This window comes from Phoca vitulina, unplaced genomic scaffold, assembly GCF_004348235.1.
Source record: "Phoca vitulina isolate PV1807 unplaced genomic scaffold, GSC_HSeal_1.0 scaffold10, whole genome shotgun sequence".
Lineage (NCBI taxonomy): Eukaryota > Metazoa > Chordata > Mammalia > Carnivora > Phocidae > Phoca > Phoca vitulina.
This window is the reverse complement of record NW_022589713.1, coordinates 45,416,475-45,436,385: the sequence shown is the minus strand read 5'-3', so window position 1 is coordinate 45,436,385 and position 19,911 is coordinate 45,416,475. Positions and strand designations below refer to the sequence as shown.

At 46.1% G+C, this 19,911-nt stretch overlaps 1 protein-coding gene across 3 annotated transcripts in view; it reads right to left on the bottom strand.

Moving 5' to 3' along the window:
- Positions 1–302: 302 nt before the first annotated feature.
- The window catches only part of SCN10A (sodium voltage-gated channel alpha subunit 10), an 89,814-nt gene continuing 70,205 nt past the window's right edge, over positions 303–19,911 (bottom strand). For all 3 annotated transcript variants that reach the window (XM_032409229.1, XM_032409230.1, XM_032409231.1), the window contains 8 exons: positions 19,693–19,866; positions 15,431–15,553; positions 13,891–14,175; positions 13,124–13,177; positions 12,146–12,283; positions 9,698–9,802; positions 4,407–4,677; positions 303–1,516 (listed from right to left, as the gene is read on the bottom strand). In XM_032409229.1, the coding sequence (XP_032265120.1) occupies positions 303–1,516; positions 4,407–4,677; positions 9,698–9,802; positions 12,146–12,283; positions 13,124–13,177; positions 13,891–14,175; positions 15,431–15,553; positions 19,693–19,866 (2,364 nt within the window). The remainder of the gene's footprint in view (positions 1,517–4,406; positions 4,678–9,697; positions 9,803–12,145; positions 12,284–13,123; positions 13,178–13,890; positions 14,176–15,430; positions 15,554–19,692; positions 19,867–19,911) is intronic.

Below are 19,911 nucleotides of genomic sequence, written 5' to 3'. Positions count from 1 at the left end.
GTTTATCACAGTAAATGTAAGCTCTGGTCACAATTAAAATAAAAGGACCAGGAACATTTTCTGGAAAGTAAGAGAAATCAAAAGCGTTGTCACAGTGGAGATGCTCTTGGCTTCTGACTCCTGTTGGTTTTGAGGGCTTCTCCAAAGGTGGGCACCAAATGCATTCTCTGCCCAGTTCTGACACTGTGACTGGTGGCATGCATTGATGAGGTGGTAACTGGGTGCCACCTTTAGTGGGAAAGAGTTATCAAAGAGCAGAAGGTCACATCAGAACTGGGTAGGTCCATGCTGGAGTGTCCTCACTATGGCCCAGGGGCAATTGCTTTCTTATTGGTAGCTTCATCTTCATTCTGCATTGAGCTAGATGTGCTCATGTTGACTTGATCACTAAGGCCTCTAGTGACACTGTCATAGGATGGTGGGAAAGATGTGGTAGATGCAGTTGCAGATTTGTCTGGGAGTGTGCAATTTTCTTTTGCCATGAATACAGCAAAGGCTTCACCTGGGGGTGACACAGCCTCCTCCTCAGCCCTGGGCACACCTGGGGGGTTGGAGATTGTCATGGAACGGTGTAACACATAGCTCCGATAGGCCTTTTGAATGACAGTAGCTGAAATGTCTTCCTGCTTCCACCGGAGGGTGGTTGCTATTGGTTCATAGGATGTTTTTGAAACATTAGTTGCCATAAACTTCTCTTCAATATTTGCCTTCAGAGAATCCAACTCCCCAGATTCTCCCAGAACATTCTTAGTGAAGGCAAAAAGAATGTCCAAACAGTGAATCTTATCTCCAGGGACCAAGGGTAGGTCCATCTGGATTAATGTATTCCGGTTGGGTTTTGGGATTCGCAGGGGGCCTGAAAGGGTGTCTGCAAAGTCTGAGAGGGCAGAAAAGGTAATAAACTGAGTGGCTTCTGGGTCAAACTTCTCCCAGGTCTCATAGAACATGTCAAAGTCATCCTCACTCAAAGGTTCACTGCTCTCCTGCGTGGCTACATTGAAGTTCTCCAGAATCACTGCAATGTACATGTTGACCACGATGAGGAAGGAGATGATAATGTATGTTGTGAAGAAGAGGATGCCCACAGTTGGGTTCCCACAGTTCCCCCGGGAGCCATTGCTGTTGGGCAGATTGGGGTCACAGTAAGGGGGTCCTGTGTTGAGGATAGGACTGAGGAGGCCATCCCAGCCAGCTGATGTGGTAATCTGGAAGAGGCACAGCATGCTGTTGGCAAAGGTCTGGAAGTTGAACATGTCGTCGATGCCAGCCTCCCAACTTACATGGGGGAAGCTGGCCATGCCGAAGATGGAGTAGATGAACATGACAAGGAAGAGCAGCAGCCCTATGTTGAAGAGGGCAGGCAGGGACATCATGAGGGCAAAGAGCAGTGTGCGGATTCCCTTGGCTGCTCGTATCAGCCTGAGGATGCGACCAATTCGGGCCAGGCGGATGACTCGGAAGAGTGTTGGGGAGAAGTAATTTTCAAGTGACGTAAGAATCGCAGAAAATATCAGGCCTTTAGAAGAGGGGGAAATGATCTAATTAGTACTTGCAAGCATGAGCCCTGACAAAGCTGGCTGCAGTCACACTCTCCCATCTCTGCTCTCCATGTGAGCATTTGTATTCAAGGAGTCTGGGACCTCTGAGCGTTGCACAGTGGCTGGCATAAAGTTGGGGCTCAGGGCGCCTGGGTGGCTCAGTCGGTTAAGTGTCTGGGTTAAGGTGCCTGGGATCGAGCTCCGCATCCCGCTCTCTGCTCAGCGAGGAGCCTGCTTCTCCCTCTCCCTCTGCCTGCTGCTCTGCCTACTTGTGCTTTCTCTCTCTCTCTGTCAAATAAATAAATAAATAAAATCTTAAAAAAAAAAGTAGGGGCTCAGTACATGCTCATTGCATAAATCTTTTCTCTCTCAAGTAAGTCCCACTTTTCCCACCATTTTCTTATCTTTCTTTCCCTCCACCCAGTATGTCTTCTTAGTCAACCTCCATGGTCAAAGCCCTATCTTCTGCAGCCTAGTTTAACTGGAAGTGACTGCCCCATATTCCACATGTACACAGCCCTTGTCTGGTTTTGTCTATGACACAGGCCCTACTCTTCCCTGAGAATTCAGCCTTCGGACATGCCTTTTCCTCCACTTTTTCCTGGTCCTGTGCTCTGTGAAGGCCAGGATCCCCTGTGATTCCTCTCCCCATCTCCTACTGTGAAGATTGACTCAGTTCCTGGCACATGGTCCTGTGGGTAATTGTACAGAGCCTGGTGTTAATTATAAGGGAGCCTGAGGAGTCAGGCAACTTGCTGACAGCTAAAGTAGACTGGCTTTGAATGGCCAGCTGCCTGCATAATGGCTTTTATTTGTTTCATTCATCTCCAGCTGTGTTTGAACTCTATGTTAGGGCCTGGAGATGGGCTTGTTTAGGGTCAGTTATGGCCCTCCCACCCCCCAACTATGAACAAAGTTAGAAAGATGAAGAATGTATATGTCTCCCTATATGATACCTAACTTGAAGATTTGTGAAGCTTGATCTTGGGACCTATTGGGACCACAAAAGATTAGGTGAAGCCTTTAGGTCAGACAGGATTCAAAACCTCTCAGGACAAATGGTGAGGAGTGTGGTGGCAAGCTCTCTCTCCTTGCCAGGTTTCCGTTGACCCTCTTCCCCTACTTGCCTTTTGTCATATGAATATGGGTGGTCACAGTATTGTGTTGGAAGGAAGAAGGAAATGGGAAGAGATTTGGGAAGTAATTATAATATTGTATTATAAAATCTTCATGAAAGCCCCTCTCTTAAAGCTAGTTTAACAGGGATATTTTTCCACAGTGTGGGGTATGTGTCTGTATAATCTACTAAGATCCTGCCAGCCAACCAGTCTATGTAATACTTCAAGGGAGTATGAGTCTTCATACTTGCAACAGTTAGATACTCAATCCATGTCTTGCTAGTGGGAAGGAAGAAAGGGAGAGAGGGAGGGCAGAAACATGAAGAGGTGGGTTCTTTCACTTGTTTTCCAGCTGTCTCTATGACTGATTTTTAACCAGTGGATGGTGTTGCTGTGTAGGTCATAGGAACTGGTAGTTAAGGTGTCCCCATCATAGAATGGAGTACTTTGAGTATATTTTATTTCTATAGTGTTGATATGGGAAGTCACATAAGCAAGCTCTTTTCTCTACTATAAAGTCAAAATGACCTTTAGAGTTTCTCACTTTGGAAAGCAAACAAACAAAACAAACCTCCCACCAAAAACAGCAGCAACAGGAAAACAAAACAGAAAACAAAAATAAATGTAAACCTCCCAAACAAATAAACACAACCCAAGGCTGTGTTTCAGCACCAGGGTGGGGAGATTAAGTGCTGCCAAGTTGTATTTAGATGCTGTTAACTCTTGATGGTAAATCAATGGAAAATTAAATCTACAGCTATGCTCTGACATGAAAAGTAAGCAGGTCATAATATAACAGGTCAGGATATATTTATAATGCAAAGTAAAGCTGGTGCACTGGGATTTGGCCTTTGTAGGGCCAAACTTTGCCTAAACCACAAGAAGGCTAAGCACATTCTCTTGGTTGTTAGTAGAAGGCAGCTAGTTCATTAGAAGGACATTAGCCTGGTCTAAATTCAGTTCTACCCTTTACAAACCATATGACCTTGCATAACTTTCTTAATCTGTAAGGCTCAATTTTAAATGTATAAAATGAGGATAATAACACTCCTTCAGAGAGCTGTTGTGAAGATCCAAGGAGCCCAGCCCAGTCCTCAGAAGTACCAGCAAGAACTCAACTGTGGTGGCTCCGTTCCCCACTTTAGCTTCTGACTTTATGAGTTTTCTCTGAACACTCATTGGCCCCCAGATACTGGGCCTATCATTCAAACACCCAGACTAGGCCCTAAGAGCACTGATCTCTAGACATTGATCTTTGACTTGTCTATCACTCATATTCCCTAAGTGGACAGTTATATAAAGATTTAATTGCAGATCCTTGACTTAAGAATCTCCTTCGAACACTCTTAGTCTTTGCTCACTCTTCTGGCAACACCTCCTTTTCCAGAAAGTATTTAATGACTCACCTCACATCAAGATAAGGCCCACTGGAAGTTCCATCATCTTATATTCTCTGGAGGAGTGATTGTCCCCATCAGCCCCAAAGTTCAGGCAATGGGCTATGCACACAGTAGGTGCCTAAAAACATTTTGTGACAGCATGGAGAAGGCCAATGGAAACTCTCCATTTCACAGAGAGGACAGGGGCATTTTAAATCTGCCGCTCTTGGAAAGCAGCAAATACTGGGCTCCTCTAACATATAATGTATATTGAAAAAGTTTGTTTGTTGCCCTCTTGGTTTTGAAAAAAAAAAGCAGTCCGAACAACCCCAAACAGTCTGGGCTTCCCCACCACCTGTAAGCCCACTTACTCCCAATGGAGAGGACCACGACAATGAAGTCAAACACATTCCAGCCGTTGGTGAAGTAGTAATGCCGCAAGGCGAACATCTTCATGACACACTCGCCCGTGAAGACAGCCACAAAGAACTGATTGATTTTGTTAAGGATTTTTGTCTTTTCTTCACTCTGCTCATCAGTCTCCACCATCATGGTGATCATGTTGAGGCAGATGAGGACCATGATGACAATGTCGAAAGCTTGTCTGGTCACAATGTCAAAGACAAAGCCCTGGTACTTGTTCTGAAAAAACAAGAGATGGTCCATCAAGGCCTTTCTGGCCAACATACAAGAGGGATCTGAAGAGGCTGCATTCTCCACAGATGGCTTTCTGAAATCTGTCTGTTATCTTCCTCACACCACATCCAAACAGAAGCCAAGTCTTGTCCTTACTCCTTCCAAAATTTTATTCTTAGTTGATTCTACTTCAATGCCTCAATTCAAGTCCTTGTTGCCTTTCCCACCCCCTTGAAGTCACCAGGCACTTTTTCCTCACTGGTGCACCATTTGCAAGCTCTTCCCATCCCATCTCTTGGCTATCTAAACCCCAATAGTCCTGAGTGATCCATTTTTCTTAAGCTCCACTCCTTCCAGGGAGCCCTCCTTAATCACCTAATCACATCACACCATATTGCCTATTTCCTCTCTCTTCCCACAGCCTTTGTAGTCAGTCTTGAGTTCTAGCATTTCATGTGTGCTTCTCTTCCTCTCTACTAAATAGTGAGCTCTTTGAGGATGGGGCCATGTCTTACTTAACATTGTGTTCCCATAGTGCCTGCATAGCATGAGTTCAAGAACTGCAAACTCAGTGGCTGCTCATTCTCCCCCATCCCAGGTACTCCAGGGCAAGAGGGTAAGCTTGGAGTCCTTCTTGTTTCCCACTATAACTTCCAGACCTTTGCTCCTCCTGCATCTTGCAAAACCCTTCCTCCTTTGAAGCTTGTGTCATGTAAGTAGTTCATCATCACCTCTTCTTCATTGCTGCCACTTACCAACCTCCTGGTCCTTTGGCTTCATTACTGAGGAGTGAGGCTTTTGGCAAGACTTGCCCACTCTTGGCTACTACCTCTTGGTTCCTTAGCTAAATCTCTAATGACCTACCTGTTCCTAGCTTAAAGGAAAATTCTTCCTGAACCTTACATCTCCCTCCAGCTACCACCCTACTTCTCCCCCGACTTTCACAGCCAAATTATTTTTTTTTAAAGATTTTATTTATTTGACAGAGAGAGCACAAGCAGAGGGAGAGAGAGGGAGAAGCAGGCTCCCCGCTGAGCAAGGAGCCCGATGTGGGACTCGATCCCAGGACACTGTGATCATGACCCAGGCCGAAGGCAGCCACTTAACTGACTGAGCCACCCAGGCATCCCTCACAGCCAAATTCTTGAAGGCATTTTGTGCAGTCACTGTTCCCACTCACTCCTCAATTCACCTCCAAATGGCTTTTGTCCCCATCCTGTCACTGAGATGGTTCTCATTGAGATCACCAATGACCTCCAGAATGTAAGTCCAAGGACACCTTTTTGGCATTGCTTGCCACACCTGCCACCTTGAAACTCTCCTTTCTTAGTCTCCATCATGCCTTACTTCCCTGGTTCTTTTCTTGTCTTTCTGGCTATTCTGTTTTGAGTCTTCTTTATGCAACCCTTAGATGTTAGAGCACCTCAAGGCTCAGTCTTAGGCACCATTTTTTCTCTCTTAGGAATCTCTCCAACCTGTGAATTGGTATGTGTGTGATTTTCGCTAATTTTTTTAAATAATTTTTTTATCATGTTATGTTAGTCACCGTTAAGTACATCATTAGTTTTTGATGTAGTATTCTATGATTCATTGTTTATGTATAACACCCATTTTTTTCCAATGTCACAGGACTATAGTCTCTTTGAGGGCAGGAACTTTGTATGTGTTGCTCACTGCTCTATCCCCAGTGTCTGCAGAGTATCTGGCATGCAATAGATGCTCAATAAATAGTTGAATGAATGGATAACAGAATGGACAGCTCTGAATTACCCATACCTCAAATAAAATTAGAAGGCCACTCTATTGTATACAACAGGCATTACTGAATGTATACTATGTGCTGGGCTCTGCATGAGTGGAGGCAGAGAGGACCCTGTCATGAGTCTCATCAGGGAGCTCACAGGAGATGCAAAGCAGACATGGGGGAGAAGGGCTATGACAGAGGCTTGGTCTTGCTTTCTGCTTCCTGGTGGGGAGAGGTTGCTACCCTGTGGGTTAAAGCAAAGAATCAGACCCAAGTGGGTCTGGTCTGGCTCTGGGCATAACTGCTGGCCCACGTCTTTTCTGGAGTGGGAGGGGTATTGAAGAACCACTAATAACTTCCATTTCATCACTGAAAATGGTGAAAAAATAAAGGGTCATTCATGACCACACAACCTTTAATTAAACAGAGCAGGTGACAACATTACTAAGTTGTAGGCATTGAGTTTGCCCTGGATATTTGGATGCTGGGGAATGGAGCAGCTTGCTGGCTGCTCTTGGCTTAACCTGTGGGCAGGGTTCACTTCTTTGCAACCCTCAGTGCTCTCAGAGATGATGAAGTGGGTGACTGATAATGTGATATTCTAGAGCCTATTATTTTCCTATAAAGTGAAGTATATGAAACCTGCTTTTAGTAATTTCTATAGCAGGGAATGTTATAGAATAAAATTTCCCAGTCTTGTGGAAGCTGTAGTCTTTGCTATGGATGAAGCATACAATTTAGAACTTGAGCTTTGCCAGTGGTGAGGAGGAGTATGTGAGAGAGAGAGAGAGTGTGTGTGTGTGTGTGTGTGTGGTGTGTGTGTGTATTCCAGGTTGGCCCTGCTGTGAAATGGCACCCATGCACCTGTGGGGCAGAATTCCTGTGTCAATGCTCAGCTTATCTGACCAGCTCAACCTGTTGGGACTGCTAAGGGAAGAAGATGAGCATTCCAGTGCCAATAATCTAGTGAAAAGAGAGCTGGATCTGGGAAGGTGAATCTTAGGTAGGAGTGGGAATTTCTCTTTTTGCTTGTGTTTCTTTCTTGGCTCTGGACTTTGAGGAAAGTAGATGATCAGGCTTGTCCCACTGGGTAGTGGATGCCAAGATATTGCCTGCCATATGGATGCTGGCCAGGAGAAAGGATGGGCCAAGATTTGTAGGCCCTGGAGATAAGCCAAATGCAGTTGCTGCTTGGGCCCCTGCTCTGCTAGTTTCCCCTTTGGGACCCCTAAGACTTCAAAGTCTTGTTTAAATGTTCCAGCCTTGCCTCGGCTATGATAAGGGAAACAAAGGGAAAAAAGTGTTGGCTATGCTAGGAACAAAGTATTAAGGAGAGAGCTACGTTCCTCAACTAAAGCTAGTACAGTATTGATAGTTAATTAGTAATACACCCCCTTCCCATCCAAAGGGATGATGAATCTCAGAAACACAGTTGGGCTGTGAGGTCTCACTTCCCTTATCCATGTGTTGGGCCTCCCCCATTGCCAGCCTTGGAGGGTCTTGGTTATGGCTTGATTAGGAGAAATGGTGATTTTGTCATAGGTCTTCCTGCCCAACCATTGACTTCCACTCCTACTGTAGTGCCTGGAATTTCAACATTAGGTTCCTACCTTTGTATTAAGATAGTGTCCTCTCCAGGGTCACTTTTTGAAATGCAGCTCATCCTATCCCAGTGAAATTGTCCTCCTTGAGAGGAGGAAGCTATGGTGGCCTGTGGGATTAGTTGATAAAATGGGAGAATCTGAGATGTTATAGAGAGATTGAGCAGTGTGTAGGGCAAGGTACTAACAATTGTCATGATTTTGCCAAGGGATGTCCCTAGCACAGGCTCCTTAGTGTCTGGTTCTAGATTCAGCATCAGTCCAGCCACCAGTGAAGGCCAGCAGGGACTCAGCTGCTTGTTTCTCTGTAAGTCTCAGGATCCTCCTCCCCTGACTTGATGCTGATTGGTTGGGCTCAGCCATTTACCTACATCTTTTAATTCTGAGCCTGTTCTTGCCCATTAGATTGGCTGACAGAGGGGTACTCCTACTCCCTGAGCCTTAAGGCTCACTCAACCCCAGTTATCTTGACCTGATGGGGGATTTGGAAGGAAATCTCTGCCCCTACAGAAGTGTGAACGTCCTATCACCCCTCATTATAACATTTCTTATCAGAATTGAGCACAGTGATACGTTTATGACCACTGTTTCCAAGTAAAGTATATCCAAAGGTCATAGCATTTTTTTTCTCCCATAAATGTTCTCAAGACTATGTGCTCATGAAGTTTTTAGTAACTTAGACAAACCCATGCCTTGATTTAGAAATCCTAATGCCTCGGCCAACAGAATATATGTTTCCCTAATTCTAGGGAAAGGTCCTCTCCTTTGTTATAGGTCCTTAGGCTTTGCCCTGGTGGTAGTGGTGGTGGGGCCTAATGGCATAGTGTCCTAGACAGCACCTGTAGTTTTCTTCACAGGTACTGCACCTTAACCACAGAAAGGTTACATAAATGGACAAGATGTCAATTCCATTCTGATGGCTCAGAAATTCTTGGAAGAATTTCCATTGTACATTTCCTACATAGCAATACTCCCACTCTCAAACCTGTTCATCCACTCTCAACAGAGGCCAACTAGAGGTTTGACATTTTCCACTGAGAAGGACTGAGAAGAACTTAGGTGATAATATGTATGGTTTGAGTGTTACATTTCATGGGGGAATAAAAGGGCATGTCTCTTAGGGTTTTTGTGAATAAAGGAATCAAACTGGAGTATAGCTCTAAGTTTTGGTCAATCTTTTAAACACAATAATGGGATAACTTTTGGTTCCTATTGACCATAACTATGACTGGGGCCAGGATCCCAGGGGCTTGGGTTTTGTCCATTTCCTGTCTACTGTAGGCATGGTGTGGAATGTAGGGTGAGGCTGGAGATTTACTGCAACCTAGATCATGATGCATAACCACACAAACACTTCATCTCAGGGCTCTTACCACCTTTAGTACCATTTAGCCTAACCTTCAATCCTGTGATTGAACCTTAAACTGGTTGGGGAACTCAGTACTTCCCTAAACAGGTCTATCTGGAGTACCTGTGGGAGATATATATACTCCAGAAGACCAGAGTTTCTTCCTTTAGGCTTCTCATTCCTTGGGCCTGGGAACTCTCATTATGTCATCCCCAAATTCAACCCAGATTTCCCCCTTCACAGAGAGTGCTGGCTAACCCCTACCCACCATAGGCATAAGCTATTGGTTGGATTTCCAGACACACTCTGCTTCAGGGAAGCTCTGGGGCTCACCAGGGGCCGTGGGATAGGCTTCTGGGGCTTCTTGGAGCCCAGCTTCTTCATGGCATTGTAGTACTTCTTTTGCTCCTCTGTCATGAAGATGTCCTGGCCCCCTAAGTACAGGAGAGGATAACACACACCACTGTTATTAAAGCAACAAGAACTCCCAGGGATACCAAAATCAGAGCATGCTGGAGAAGAAGAACATCTCCACCTTCTCCCTTCTCTGCAGAAGGAAATGTCAAGGCCAGAATCAAGCAGTGTCCTGCCCAGGTGCCACAACAAGTGACAGAGTGGGTGGGACTGAGCCTCAGCTCTGACTCCCTGCCTGAGTCTCTGGAATAAAGCCTGTTTCAGGGTTCTGCAGGAACCCAGAGGTGCTGCTTGGGCAGAGGGTGGGAAGAATTTGGGAGCAGAACCTAAGGAGAAGGTAAATATCAGTTTAAATCTGAACCTTGCTTCCAGCCTGATCATTTTAGTCAAATCCACTGGGCTTCTGGAATCATAGTTCCTGTCAGGGGCAAGAGTTTCCCTCAGGGCCTTCTGCAGCAAAGACTTTGAGATCCAGACCCTTGACCCCTTCCTGGAGAGGAGGAGCTAAGGACAGTTCCTGCCTTATCCAAGGGTCTTGGGAGAACTCTTGATTGGTTCTCTTGAGGCCCCACCATTTGCATTGCCCTCTGCTGTTACAGTGCCAGAATTTCCACCATCGAAAATGCCTTCCTCCCTTAGTTTTGGGTTTTCTTTGAGGACCCTCTAGATCTCCTTCATTCAACCCCTCACCTTTCACTTCCTGGCATAATTTGAATTCTTCCCATTTCCATAGCATGTTTGTGTAACTGAGTTCACTGCAAATGCTCAGGAAATGGGCTGAGATCTCTGGGATTTGCGAGGAGATTTTAGAAAATCTGTGGATACAGGGAGCCTCCAGGGAGAGACATCTCAGTGGGGCAGGGGCAGAGGGTTGGGAGCACTGGGTGGGGCCACACTGAAAATTCTGGGCAAGGAGTCAGCAAATATAGTTCCCCCTCCCCAGCTTCATCACTGGCTTATCTCATTCTATCACCTAACATGGCCAACTCCCTGTCAAGGTCTTACTCAATTTCCTCATCTATAAAATGGGAGAAGGGATTGCTTGAATGGTCTCAGAGTCTTCTAGGGTGCTGATGACATTGATCAGCACTTCACAGCTATCTTGCTGAGCCCCTCTGGGGTAGAGAAGGGCTGCCCACTTCTTATGCCCAGAACTCTGGCCAAGGACTTTCTATAGGTGGGAAGCCTATGCCATTAGACATTTATTTTAAATTATAATAGTTTAGTAGCTCAGTCCTAAACTAGGTGCTTCTTTTATTTATTAATGTTTTTATTTATTTATTTATTTGAGAGAGAGAAAGTGAGAGAAAGTGAGAGCAAGAGCGCAAGAGAGAGAGAGAGCGAGCGAGCAGGGGGAGGGGAGAGGGAGAAGAAGAAGCAGAATCTCTGCTGAGTGGGGAGCCCAACTTGGGGGCTCAATCCCAGACCCTGAGATCATGACCTTAGATGAAGGCAGACACTTAACTGACACAGGCACCCCTAAACTAGGTGCTTCTTGTACAGGTTTTTACTTTCCCCTCACCAGAATCCTATGAGTATTATTAACTCCACTGAATGGATGAGAAAGAGTTTTTAGAAATTGCCAGAGTCAGCTATCTAGTGAGTGGCTGAGTCGGGAATGAAAGCCCAGGTTTGTATGATGCCAAAACCAATGCTGGGCTCTCAGTGCTATGCTATGTGACTTATCCATATGACCCTGTTTTTTCCTCTGGATCTCAGCTTACATTAGTCTAAAGTGGTGCTTTATCTACCTCAAAGGAATGGAGGGTGTTAAATGAAAGGATTAATACAGGGTAACAAGAAAGCATTTTACACCTTTAATGCCCTAATATTTTAATGTAAATATGAGAGGTTATCTGGGATTTGGTTCCTATTCATCAGAGTCAGCATCCATGGAGGCAAGGGTCTTCCTCCCCAGCCCAAGGAGGGTTGGGATTCTGCCAACACTGGAGCTCTAGCCCTTGCTGAGGCCTCCTGACTCAGTGCTTCTGGGGGTCAGAGCTCCAGACAGAGGCAGAAAGCGCTGGAGCCCTTTCTTTCCCTGTTGATGTTTCCCAAAGGTCACCTGGGACACACCTAGCACACCTGGTTCCAGCTGGGAAGACCCGGGGCACTCTGGGAGAGTGGAAGGGGACCCGGACAGAATGAGGGATGTTGTTGACACAGAGAAATGCAACTCTTCCAGCAGCAGCCCAGGACACCAGGCAGGGGTGAGGGCTGCAATCAGGGTGCAAAGGTGGGTATTGGTGTTAAAGGCCAAAATTGGGCTCCTGGTCAGACATGAGGGCTAGGGATAGTGTTGGCTTTAGTTATGAAGCCAGGGGACAGGGAGTGGAAGATTCGTGGAAACACCTGAGCCCCACTTATCTTTTTTTTCTGTTGATTGAAGTTGTCAATTATGACCCCAACGAAAAGATTGAGTGTGAAGAAGCCGCCAAAAATGATGAAGATGACGAAGTACAAGTACATGTACACATTGTCCTCCCACTTGGGCTGCAAGTTCACCTGTGAACAGACAAGGTGAAACATGAGGAGCAGGTGGGTGTATGTTTGTGTTCATCCCTGAGACAAGAACCTGGGTGTGGGTGGGTGGTTTATTTAGGAGTCAGGAAGCAGGACTGAGGGAGGGGGAGGGTAAGCAGGAGAAAAGCCAAAGGGGTGTTGATAAGCAGGCTATCACTGGGGGGCAACTGACGCTCCATCCTGTTGGGGTTCTCCAATGAACTGTGTAGAATGCACCTCAGAATTGTACCTCTAAGGGATTGGGAAGCTGGAGCATTTATCAAACTTATCTGTGAGGGTTGCCCCTGTGGACATTCAATCCCCCACCCTTGGGGGAGGGGCTGCTGAGCAAGCTCTGATGCACTGAAGAAAGTCAAGTCTCAGAGAATCAGAAGCACAGCACGGGGGTGAACTCAAGAGGTGGGCTGAGGGGATTGGGGCACGGCATCAGCTCTGCCACGACAGCAAAGGGTTTTTCCTCAACAGCACTCATCTCCTCCCCCTGCTGCCATGACATACCCTTGTTGTAGCCACGACCCTGCTCCTCCCTCTGCCCAGGGAGTGCCCTCACACACAGTCCTGGAGATGTTATCTGATATTTTCCTCAATGGTGAGCAGGAGAACTTGAAATGCCTGGGGAGTGTGCCTGGTAGAGGAACAGGTGAGGTTGGCTTAAACATTCAATAGAGGGCCAGCTGGACACTGCTCTAGGGAGGGATAAGGCCAGGCTGTTGGGGGACTGCTTTTTCTGGTACCAAAGCCACCTTCAGTCCATTTCAAATAGACTGATGTGAGTGGGATGCACTGAGGGGAAGGCAGTAGGCACAGCAGACTGAGACTCACATCTCGGGCATCAACAGCTGCATACATGATGTCCATCCAGCCTTTAAAGGTTGCCTGGAAACAAGGAGCAGAGGTCACTCAGTGTCTGCGCATTGTCTACACTGAACTCTGTTTTGATTCACTTATTTGTCTGTTTTTCTCACAGAGCACAGGCCCCCTGGAGGCAGTTCTCTATATCTGCCAGGGCTAAGCACAGCGCCTGGCCCACCACAGCTACTCAGGGATTATTTGTTGAACCAATGCATGAACAAACAGTGGAATGTAGGTAGGTGTGGGTAACTGCATGACAAATGTGTAAGCAATTGCATCAACACCTGATTGGATGGAGGCAAGGTATGGATGAATGAATGGAAGTGTGAATGTGTTTGCCTGTCATCACCACCAGCACTTTCTTTCATTATAATAGACCTGTAATACAATTTATTACTGTCTAGGAGAGGATCTTCAGTAGAAGACTGAACAGGTGGCTATATCATGTCTATTTTGTACAAATAGTGAATTCTAAATCATCACCTGATACAACTGCACTGCAGATTCATCCCTTTATTCTATGCTGCCAGCCCACACTTGTCTAATTGTACCACTGTGACATTGCTTTCATGGGTAAGGTCCTTTAGCCTCATGCCGGTCTGTAGGAATAGGTAGTGACTTCAGCTCACACTGATTGCTACCTTGCAGAGTCTCTACATAGCAACTTCTGGAAGACACCAGACCCTCTACATTATCAAGTAGCCAAAGGAAGAGACATGGTTGATCTCCAGACTTACCACCTGCAGAAGTGCTAGGTAACCCATTGCAACATTATCAAAGTTGACTTTCACGTTGACCCAGAAGAAGCTGCCAGTGTGGTTCTGATCTTTACAGTCAGATATGTTATTCACAATAGACAAAGGCACAAGAGAAAGGTGTTCATTGGTTTTGTTGATGCACCGCCCAAACTTCCCCGCAAAGAAGTTCACACCCATGATGCTGAAGATGAGCCAGAAGATGAGGCAGACAAGGAGGACATTCATGATGGATGGGATGGCACCCACCAGGGCATCTACCACCACCTGGGGGGGGAATGCAAAAGGATCTGGAACCCTTCTTGCTGGATCCCACTTCTGTCTACACTCAGTCTGCTTCATGAGCCAGTGGCCTTTGGAAGCAGCAAGAGAATGGGTTAATTAGGACAATAATTCAGACTCAGAAGATTGAGAGGCACTGGGCAGCTGAAGATGGGTTTAGATCTTCTCCCTAAACATTCTGGGCAGGTTTTAGGGTATTTTCCCAGGATTGAGAAGATGGATGAACTTATAGTACACACATGCTCTTTTAGGGGTGTGAGTGTGTGTGTTGTGCTTGCACATACAGACTTCTAGGACCTTGCTTTATTCTTCTTAAATACTATTTTAAAAGGACTTTTAAAAATATAGTTCAAGGTATGCTTTAGTCAAGAATCAGTGAAAATTGAAATCCATATTCACAAACTTGCTTTTTGTAAAGCAGCAACCTAGAGATAAAATAAAACAAATTTCAAACTATTTCAATCATAAGTTCCTAGTGTTTGTGAAGGCACAAGTGAATTTTTAAAGTCCACTTTTATTTTTGAAGATAGAATGTCTTCTTTGAGTCAATGGTGGAAGAAAGCAAAACCTCATTTTTAGTACTTGGAGCCTTTTGTCATTAAGAAGGGGAGGTGGACAAATTAACAGTCCCTTGTTCCCCCTCTCTCCAGTAATTCAAGGGCCTGGCTTGTGAGCATTCCATTGTGAGGAAGAGAGTGAGGGCAAAGTGGAGGTGACAGTGATGGGCAAGGACAGGGGTGGATGAAAGGGAAGAATCCATAGGACCTCATGACTACGCTGTGTTGGAGAGGATGCATTCCAGTGGACGGTGGCCATGGTGCTGAGCTGATGGTGCCACCACATTTAAATGGAGTATCAGAGGAAAGGCTCATTTGTCTTGGAAAAATGAAGGGTTTGGGGTGTTCTGGAGATTTTGGCAAAAAAGGACAATAGGCAGGGTGGGGAGATGGAGGTAAGAGATGTTGAAGCCGGATCACTTCACTATGAGCAGGAAGTGTGAGTCTGAGTGTTGATAGACATGATATTTGAGTTGAGAAGGGAAAGAGTGCTCATAAAGGGACACGAAGGAAAACCAGAGCATTAGGACATGGCAGCGCCACCAAAGTCCCAGCAGGAAGCGAGGACCCAGAGCCCACCTGTTAGGGTAGGTCCAGAGCTCAGGTTCAGGGACATGGAGGGTGTGGGAGGGGGGAAGGGTACCAAATGCTGCAGACCAGAGCAGTTTGGAGATAGGTCTTACCCGCATGCCTTCAAATCGAGACAGAGCCCGCAGGGGCCTCAGGGCACGGAGGGTCCGAAGGGCTTTGATGGATGCCACATCAGAATACTGCAGGATTTTCGCTATAAGGCTTGTCAGGGAGATCTGAGTGCAGGCAGAGAGCAAAAGCATTCCAGAAGTCACTGGTAGAAGGAGACAGGAAATCCCTCCTATGCCCTACCCTGTCCAAGCCATCATCCTGGCTTCCATCTTATTTTGAACTCCAGTGAAAGGTCTAGAGAGAGTTCAGTCTCTTTCCCTTATTAAAGATTTCATTCATCACTTCTCTGAAACCCTGGGAAGGAAAAACTCAGTCTTCCACATCACCATGCTGTGGTGTGTAGGTGGTCAAGCTCCCAATGTATTATATCAGCCTTCCTTTTCCCCTCCAGAGGCACCAGCCAGACTTCAACAGCCTTGAAACTCTGACTTTCAGAGACTTGGAGAGATGATTTCCTTCATGGGGGTTATGCTGAAAGTCTATTTTGAAGAACGCAAAGTGAGTCTCAATTGTATGAGCTCAGGAAAGTGGAGGGCAAAGAGTCCTGGTCTCGGTGGGGTCTAGTTCCCTCTCAACTCCTGTTTTTTTTTTTTTTTTTTTTTTTTTTTTTTTTTGTGGTTTTGGATCAGTACTTTGCTAGTCCAGGTCATATTTTCCCCCTGTATAAAATGAGGGCGTCAAAGGAAGAGTGAATGGCATGGGTCCATGAAATCCAGCTTTGACAGATGGCTGAGATATAATAACTGGGTTGTGATTCCCTGTTGGTCTTCTTTTAAAGTGTTGGACCAAGGACTGTGAAGGACACAAATTGACATGGACAAATGGTCACACCTTCCAGGAACTTTGAAGGTGCCAGGGTGTTACCATACACATGGGCTTGGCTTGCTGGAGACTGTGACCCAGTCCTGGAAGGTCCCAACTGCACCATGACTGGTGGGCTGAATTCAGGCTTAGCCTATCCTGGCAGCTAGGTGCGGAGGTACACCAGACCTTCAGAAAGAAAGGGGTCTACATTTGGGTGCTAGAGCCTCAAACAATGTCTATTCTCTGAATGGGTGGCTTATTCCACCAGGACAAAGAACTGGAATGGAAAAAAAACCCCTTTCTTCATCCATGCAGGACTCCAGACACCAGCAGGTGGCACCCAGCTGTCTGGCTGACAGAAAGTGGGGAGGTTTGGGGCCAGTTTCATGCTGGACCCCATTCAGTCTTTTGCTCAGCCTCCTGGGAAGGCTGCCTCATGTGCAAAATCTATAGTTGGAGCAATCAGGGTCTGGGGTCTCTCCATCAAAGCCCTCTACCCAAGCCCAGCTCCACTCCCTCTGCTCGGACTACTAGCCTCCCAACTGGTCTCTAGTATTGCATCCATTCTCCAATGCAAATTTGATTATAATCATGTGTGTCTCTTACTCCCAGACTTCACTGGTGCTTTATCACCCTCAGGTTAAGTTCCAGATTCCTTAGCCTGTGTTATGTAGCTGCAGACTGCTTTTTCAGCCATGTTTCACTCATATATTCTACCCAAATAAAATTGTTCCTTAAATATACCTGTGTCTGTACTTTTGCTCAGGGTCATCTTTTAATTAAAATTGCCCCCCCCAGTCCTCTTTGCACCTCAATGCTCCTGCTCATTTTAAGCCCCATATTTAATGTCATTTCTTATATGAAGCCTTCCCAACTACCTCACCCCCACAGGTTCATGTCTCTGTGTCCCTAAGACACTAATTATTTTCAGCAGTGCTCACCACATCCCCCCTTATAATAGGTTTATTTCTCTTTGTGTGTCTTATCTGCTGAAAGATTATAGCACAAACTCCTGGAGACAGGGAGTTTTTATTTCTTGGCTTCTGCCTCTTCCAGAGCATTTCATAAGACAATCCTATATTCAGTAGTCACAAATAAACATTTGATAAATTTAAGAAAAGATAGAAGAATGTTGGGATGGATGAGAGAAAGGAGAGAAGAGAAGGAAGGTGGATGGAAGGATGTTTGAATAGAATAATGGATTAAAAGGACACAAAGATGGATAGGACAGGCAGTTGAAAGGAAGGATAAAAGAAAGAAGAAGGATAAAATATGGAAGTATAGCATAGTGGATAGATGGAATGGATGAAAGGGAGAAGAATGGATGGCTGGGTAAAATGATTGATGGATGAATGGAAAGAGAGTTGGATAGAATAAATGAATGGAAGAGATTTGAGAATGGATGGAAGTTTGATTGGTTAGGTGGAGGAGTGGAAGGAAAAAGGATGAGTGGGCAGATGGGTGGAAAGAAGGAAGGATGGGGGCATCTGGGTGGCTCAGTCAGTTATGGGCCTGCCTTCACCTCAGGTTATCCTGGGGTCCTGGGATGGAACCACATGTTGGGCTCCCTGCTCAGTGGGGAGTCTGCTTCTCCTTCTCCCTCTGTCTCTTCCCCCTCTTGTGCATGCACTCTCTCTCTCCGATAAATAAATAAAATCTTTTAAAAAAGAAAGAAGGATAGGTGGATGATTAAAGGAAAAATGGGAAGATGGAAGAATGAATGGCTAGGAGGATGCTTGGATCAAAGTTGCATGAATGAGTGAATAGAAGGTTAGATGATTGAGTAGTCAGAAAGGTGAACCAAAAGCTAGAAAGATAGAAGGATTAAGGACCAGTTGATAGATAGATGAAAGGAAGGTTAGGATGAATGGATAGGCAGAAGAGAAGAGAGAAAGAAGAATGAGAATGGATGGAAGGAAGGAGAGGACTGACAGGATAGATGGAAGAAGTAAAGATGAATGGATGTTTAGAAGAAAGGAGAAAGGAAGGGTGAATGGCTGGGTAGATGGAAGGAGGGATCTGTGGAAGTAAGGATGGATGATCAGAAGGAAGAATTAGGAGGAGGACGGATGGAATGAGAGGGTGAGCATTTAAGGTGATCAGGACTTAAATGAGTGAGATGTATGTAGGTAAGAGCGACTGTGCCCCTAACAGGGGTGTGAAGCCAAAATAAAACACTTTTCCTTCATTTATGAATAATTATTTTATATGCACAAAGCTATCACCTGTGACTCAGATTTCAAGCCTCACAGCTAATCCCTGTGGTACAGTGTCCCAATGCTGCCAGCACTTTGGTATCAGGAAAGAAGAGAATTGAGTACACAGACCTGCTGTGGGGGACCTGCCAGCACAGGAGGCCGGACAGAATGTTCTGTACTGGACCCTGTCCAGCTTCAGGAGGTGAGCATTGAATACAGACACATTTCCTGACACCTCTGATGTGCAGACATTGGTCCTGGTGGCTGCTGGAGTGTGGCAGGCAGAGACAAACACAGCATGAACCTCCCCCTGCCCGTGGGGACCCTCAGCTGTGCCACAGTGAGCAAATAACTCAGGCAGCCATCCTGCAAAGCCAAGAGGGCAAAGACCTGGACAGAGATAGAGGATGGTCATGGGTAGGATGAGGGAGAGACATCTCCTGGTTTTGGGGGCTAGGAAGGCTCTTAGGAGGTTTCATTGAGGATGGTCTCCTCACAGTGGTGAGGAATCACAGGTCTAGCACATGGGAGGCACTTGGTCAATCTCCTCTTGCAGTGGTAAGTGGCCCCAGGTTAGTGTGAGTCTGAACACATGTACTTCAACTCAGCATCTCTCCAAAGGGACCCTCTGTCCCTTTTAGTGCCACTGGGGAGAAGCTGGTGGGGCAAGCTCACTGATTCTCAATCTGGCTGCACACATATTGGACAATGCCTAGGAGCTTTTATAAGATACTGATGCCTGGGCTCCCCCTAGGACCGGAGAGATCTGAATCTCCGGGAGTAGCAGTGTTGGTTCATTGTATTTTTAAGAGTTCCCCAGGTGATTCTAAAGTATAGCCAGGGCTGAAGACCACTGAATCAGCAGGTGGGAAGAGTCTCTGGGCTGTGCAGTCCTTGGCTCCCCTCAGTCCAGAAGCCCTGTCAAGGGATGCAAGGTCATAAGACCCTTGAGAGCCTCACATGTTATCTTGCTTTGGATATAAAATACAGAAGGCAGTCAGTGGTCTTTCTGGATGGAGGCCTAGGAACCAAGGACTCACTTGAGCGTCACCACTGTGCCAGAATCGTGTACTGTCTGATCTTACCATTCACCAGTGTGCAGGCTATTCTCAGAGACCTTGCTAAGTGCTCAAGACTTTGGAGGGGCCCATGAGGCAAGGCCCCAGCTTCCTTGGTGCTAGCTGCAGCCATCCATCAGAGGTGAGGACCCCAAACCCCATGTGTGCCAGTGAGCCACTCACGTTCACAATGAGGAAGTCCAGCCAGCACCAGGCATTGGTGAAGTAATTTTTGAAGCCATAGGCCACCCATTTGAGCAGCATCTCGAATACAAAGATAAATGTAAACACCCTATCAGTATATTCCAGCAAGGCCTTCACTGTGGGCTTCTGGTCAAGGTGATGGTCTTCAAAGGCCTGGAAGGAAGAAAGGGAGCAGAATTGTCATCTGCCTGGACCCAC